Below are 5,830 nucleotides of genomic sequence, written 5' to 3' on the forward strand. Positions count from 1 at the left end.
CGATATGGCGATATATCGGGCTGAACAATATCGATATCGGAAAAATCTTTATTGAAAATCCTACTTCCAATTGAATAGAATATTAGACCTGCCTGTCAACTCACCTGATTGTGTTATTTCCTTCTTGTATATTTACTGAGGATTAAAACGGCATGCCGGTCGACTAAAGCGGTTTGTCAAATTTAAGAGCTAAATAAATCCCACAAGCTGCTGATTAAACCTACTTTAGTATTTTCCCATGCACTTTTTTGTAGATCAAAAATAAATTTCAACTTAAATATCGATATTGCGGGTAAAGTATCGATGTGTTCGATATATCGACCTTGGAATAACGATTCCAAAAATCGAGTATCATGCCATGAAATATAGATATTCAGAATAATCGATTCGATATCGAACATTCTTAGATGAAATTTGTTTGCTAGATAACCCCGATTTACATGATTCTAGTACTTGAAAGCAATTCTTGCTCATTCTCTTTTGTGTTTTCTATTTGCTTTTACAAGTTTCAATTCTGTTGAATTCAAGTTTTTGGTTAAGTTATATATTGGCGTGGGCTTTTTGTATCTTGATATAAGCATTTAGTGCCCATTTACACACGGCGATTTTTGGTGCCGCAACTCGACGTTTGTAGGAGAGAGCGGGACGTGGAAAGGAGAGGGGCGCCGAGTTGCTCGTGCTCGGGCAATACGCTTTGTACTCTCGTTCGTCTGTGTAAATTGAACCGCTGTTCACAGCTGACAACAATTGCATACACACAAATCGCCGTGGGTAAATGTAATGAGAAACACAAAAAGGGAATGTGAAAAATCGCGTCGACAAAAGTTTCCGTGTATAAACATAGTCTTAATAAACCTTTTTGAGTACTCCTCGGGGCATGATTCAATAATACAAGGTTCGATAAACTGACAGTTGTCTCTCTCGCACCGCTCCCGTAGCATTGGCACCGTGTTGATTCTTTGCAAATTTACTTGGAAAAAGTGTAGCTTTGGAGTGCAATACAAGTATAAGCTTTTGTGCAATATATTTATTTGTATATGCATATGAAGCATATTAAACTGATGAAAACATAAATTATTTTTAAATTGGATGTTTATATAAATCTCATAGTAGTTTTATTTTAATTTTGAGTTATTTTGCAGTTTTTATACAGCTAAATAGCATATAAATTACATAATTTACGTAGATATATCAATATTAAGTTCAATATGGCAGATTTTCTGCAAATACATTAAAATTTACAAAAGGAGTTTCACTACTAATTGCCTACTTTGCGTACTTTTCTACTACCATTATCGCACCAAGAGATTTCATTCTTCCCCTTTCTTTGTCCTTTGCAAATGCAACCTTTTGGAAGGGAGTGTCAAAACGCTGCTGTCAATAATTATCTAACCTTGTATTATGTAGCATTGAATGTGTTGGCTGAACTTATGACCACCATTACCAACGCAGTCTCCAACCAAATGCGTGTCTTGGAATTATACGCACTTCTATTAATAATCGAAAAAAACTAGTGAAGACACCGATTGGAATGAGTGAAACGTGAGTTTTCAAGTAGTTTTCAGCGAAAACTGGTTTTCGTTTGACAGATTTTACAGGGACGAAAACACAAGTTTTAGGTCGAAAACCAGTTTTAGCAACGAAAACATGTTTTCGATGTCGGTCAGAACATGGTATTAAGTATTTTTGACGAGTTCCGCTCAAACTTGGGTGTGCTTAATGAGCTGTCTGGACGGATGCGCTGGCAGGCATTGAAGTCTCTATAACTAAACAAACCTTTTTTTTTGTAATAAAGAGATAAATATATTCGGAAATTTAGACTTTTCCTTGATAAGTTCACAAAATTCAAGTTTTTTTAATAAAAATACGATGTGAGTTTCCAGTTTATAGAAACACAAGCGCTAATTATTAACTATTGATATTATTCTTAATTAAGCATTGATACTATACTTAACCTACATTTGGTTCATAAATATCACAATTATATATATTTTATCCTCGAAAAACCTTTTTCTAATCATGAGGTGAAATTCCCCACAGTAAGTGTTGCCGTGCGCGAAAATCGAAAACGCAGCACACAACCCAAAAGCGCTCCTCGGGGCCCAATTGGTGAAAAACTGCGAAAAGCTTTAGGAGTGTTCGCTATCCAAAAAATGTGTACAAGTTGGTACCAATTATTACCAAATCGTGTGAGTTTAGCCAAAAACCCAGTAAAACTTGCAAGGAGAGAGCATAATTTTGACATTTCATTTGGAGGGGAAGTTGCAAATTCGTGCTGGGAAAATTTTTGCCAGTAAGAATTTGCAAGCAGGATTGTGGCACACGGTTGCATTTTTGTCAACATTAATTTGAATCAACGAGTTCGTTAAATTTAAAAATGAACAATCCTGGTGCGATTTACTAATGAAAGAAGTATGAACTATTTGATTACTCAATTAATTTAATTAATTCCAAATAATTGAAAGGTACGCGGCTGAAAAAGGTGTATTCGTAATCGGAACGCACTCGACACCGCTGTCGATATAGGAAATCCGACAGTGACTTCCACAAAGAAATTGAAGCGTATGTTGAAGAAAGCCAGAATAAGAAATATACGTAAAGGTCCTGTTTTGATTTCTACCTGATATAATTTAAAAAATTTATTATGCTCGAAATACAACCGCGGGCGCCGGCTGGCAGTGAATCTTGCAAATGTTTGCTAATTCCTGTTCGCGCAAAACTTGGTAAGTTTTTCTCTTTGGGAGAGTAAAGTATTTTATTCTCTGAATTTTGTTACTGGCTAATTCTTACTGGCAGTTGCATAGCGAACACTCCTTTTATTACTGTATATCCTGTGCAAGAAAGTACGAAAACCAGCAAGAAGTTGCAAGTTTTATGAACTGATTAGTTTGTTATTTTTCAACGCAATTTTCTAAGAAAAATATATGTATTTCTCATCTTAATATATATTTGCAACTCTAAAAGCACCACAAACCATTCTTTTGGTAATGGGAATTGCATTAAGCACCACGCCATCAGCTGTTTTTCTTACTAGCAAATAGTTGCTAGTAAAAATGTATCCAGTAAAACTTGAAAGTTCAGCTGTCATTTTTGCTGTATCAAATTCCACTCCTTTGGTAGTTTCTTGCAAGCAAGGCGAATTTATATAAAGCGGTGTTACTAGATGTCAAATTGAAAAATTTTGTTTGAATTTCCACACACACACTTACAGATTTTGACAGTTAATGCCACCAAAGCAAAAACAAAATACATGTAAATTTTTGTTTTTGCTCTCCTGCTATCACCTTATATTAATTCGCCTTGCTGCAAGTTTTTACGTACGAAAACGACATCCAGTAAAAACCAGTAAAATTAGTACTGGACTTTACTGGATAGTGCGTACGCGAACAGGGCTATTATGAAGCTTCAAAGATCTAAGTATCCGTCAAGAAGTTGTTTATGGAAACTACCTTCTTTTTTTACCAAGGAACTAGCAACTCTCTCTCGTTCTCACGATACCCATTTTTTCAAATTCGGTCAGGAATTTTTCGAAATATGGTCATTTTAAATTTTCGAAAATTCCCCCTTCGCCCCACCATTACCCCGAAAATATGTTTGCCATAAAAATTTTTATACCATGTAAGTTAGAAAAAAGGACGGTCCACGCCCTCTTTTTTTGTTTTGTTCCAGCTTAACGGGCCGTATTCTGAACTTATGCCAAAGATTTATCCATGGAATATATGTATATTAACGCAAGAAAACGCGATTCCATGCACAGTATTTATGTATCTGCATCAGATGTTCTTAATTAACAAAGTTTATTTCAGACAAGTTTTATTAGCTTATTTTCTTAGTAAAAACTATGGAGCTGACTACATTTCCAACTTTGCCTCCAAATTTAAACGAGGGTGTGGGAATTGTACATTTCTTGACAAATTTATCAACAAAACTAATTATGAGTTCATCTTCAGTCCAATTACACGATGTTATAATAAAAACACTTTTTTCATCCATAATACTATGAACTGTACGAATATAAGCCTCCCGTTTTTCTTTTGGATTTTTCGGGCATAAGCTGATAGCGTCATAAGTACCTTTGTCATGCACAATGCCGAAAGGAGTGTCTATTTGTTGCAGAAAAAGTTCGTTATTTAGCAGATCGGCGACCTCGTAACGAATGATCAATTCTTGATCTTTGGCAATTTGTTTGGCCAACTCAATAGCATTGGGAGAGTAATCTACGCCAAGCAAGTCGGTATATCCCTCGCGTGCCAATTCAATTAGAAGCATGCCATTGCCACATCCCATGTCAATTATCTTTATATCTGTTGATAAATTATCCTGCTTCATTATCCAGTTTATGACGCGAACCTGGGAGTCCTCATCAAACCAAATTTCACCAACATCGCCATAATTTTTGTAGTTTTTAATTTCACGGTCGTAGCTGTTGTCCCAATATTCTTTGGTACCAAGCTCGGAGCCATTCAGCTCATCCACAGACATCTTACTTCTACACGGTATAATTGTATGTATTTGTATTAAAACAATTAATGTAATGTAAATAATAAATATAACTTTGGGCACATGTACTTGCGAGATAGAAAAATTTGCCAGTAGTAAAAACGTAACTTTTATTTGTGTTTTTACGCGAAGTTTGCTATTGCCATGATTGACGTTTTGCAAAACTTGACAGCCATGGTCAGAGAACGTAGATTCTATGTTTTATGCAATACGTTCTCTGGTTAGGGATTTCAGTGGCAAAATCGATGTATTTCTTTGATTCGGTACATCGAAAAATACAAAAATATTTTTGGACCCATCGACGGGAATACATCGATTTATCGATTTGCATAGGGTTTTTCAGTTATTGGGCCGTATGACGTAAAGACTTAAAAAGGTCTGAAATTTTAAGAAAGAGCATTTGCTTAGGTTTTATGCATACAGTCCATTATTTCACATTATTTCACGAAATAAGTTATAAGCAAAATTGTACAAAATTTCAAATTAATTAAGCTAATTATGTTTTTAACGGAAATTTTTAGAGACATTTAATTGTTTTGGCCAAACTCGCTTCTCTTTTGTTACATTATTGAAAAACTGTTTCATTTCCTTTCATTTATTACAGAATCATTAGTACAATAATGGCCGGTTACTCAGGGCCGGTTGTTCAATATCTGGTTATCACTACTTCCTGGTTAAACATCATTATCGACGTTTTCCACTCCATTCAAATAACATGGTGTCGGTAACGTCGATAACGGTGTTTAACCGGGGATTAGTGTCAACCAGGCTTTGAGCAACCAGGCTTTGAGAAACCAGCCCTAAAACTTGTAAAAAGTAAAGATTAATGGCCTTATTCATAAAAAATAAAGTAGCTTTATAAAAGGTTTATAAATTCAAAAATGTATGAAGGCGTCAATTTATAAAGCTCTTTAAACCTACTTCATTTTTTATGAATAAGGCCCTAAACTTATAATCAAAAGTACAGACAATTAAAACAATACATTGGTTATACATATTAATTTCAGATACCTTGTTTAGATAGCAAAGCTCATAATTATATAACATATTTAGATTTCTTTTAACGAAATTACGCATAAAGAACATCCTTAGGGCCGTTTTCTCCAACTCTGGTTAACACTAATCGCCAGTTAAACATCGTTGCCTACGTTACTGACTCCATGCATATTACATTGGGTCGGTAACGTCGGCAACGATGTTTGACTGGCGATTAGTGTTAACCAGAGCTAGTGAAAACGGCCGTTAAAGGCTTTTATTTAGACTACTGCGAGTTGCCATTGGAATAAGAGTCCCATGTACGATCGATTTTTAGATCGAGTGGAAAATTGTG

At 35.2% G+C, this 5,830-nt stretch overlaps 1 protein-coding gene across 2 annotated transcripts; it reads right to left on the bottom strand.

Annotated features, from left to right (window-relative positions):
* Positions 1-3,366: 3,366 nt before the first annotated feature.
* Positions 3,367-4,684, bottom strand: LOC118747267 (EEF1A lysine methyltransferase 2-like). 2 transcript variants are annotated; one of them, XM_036481268.1, is made up of 2 exons: positions 4,609-4,684; positions 3,367-4,489 (listed from the first exon to the last, which is right to left on the bottom strand). In XM_036481268.1, exon 2 carries the CDS (start codon positions 4,480-4,482, stop codon positions 3,817-3,819), a length of 666 nt encoding a protein of 221 aa, XP_036337161.1. In that variant the 5' UTR covers positions 4,483-4,489; positions 4,609-4,684; the 3' UTR covers positions 3,367-3,816. The 2 variants fall into 2 exon arrangements, with proteins under 2 accessions (XP_036337161.1, XP_036337160.1); XM_036481267.1 differs by having other exon boundaries at positions 4,570-4,674.
* Positions 4,685-5,830: the final 1,146 nt, after the last annotated feature.

This window comes from Rhagoletis pomonella, unplaced genomic scaffold (assembly GCF_013731165.1).
Source record: "Rhagoletis pomonella isolate Grant_MI unplaced genomic scaffold, Rhpom_1.0 Rhpom_scaffold_00011, whole genome shotgun sequence".
Taxonomy (NCBI): Eukaryota; Metazoa; Arthropoda; class Insecta; order Diptera; family Tephritidae; genus Rhagoletis; species Rhagoletis pomonella.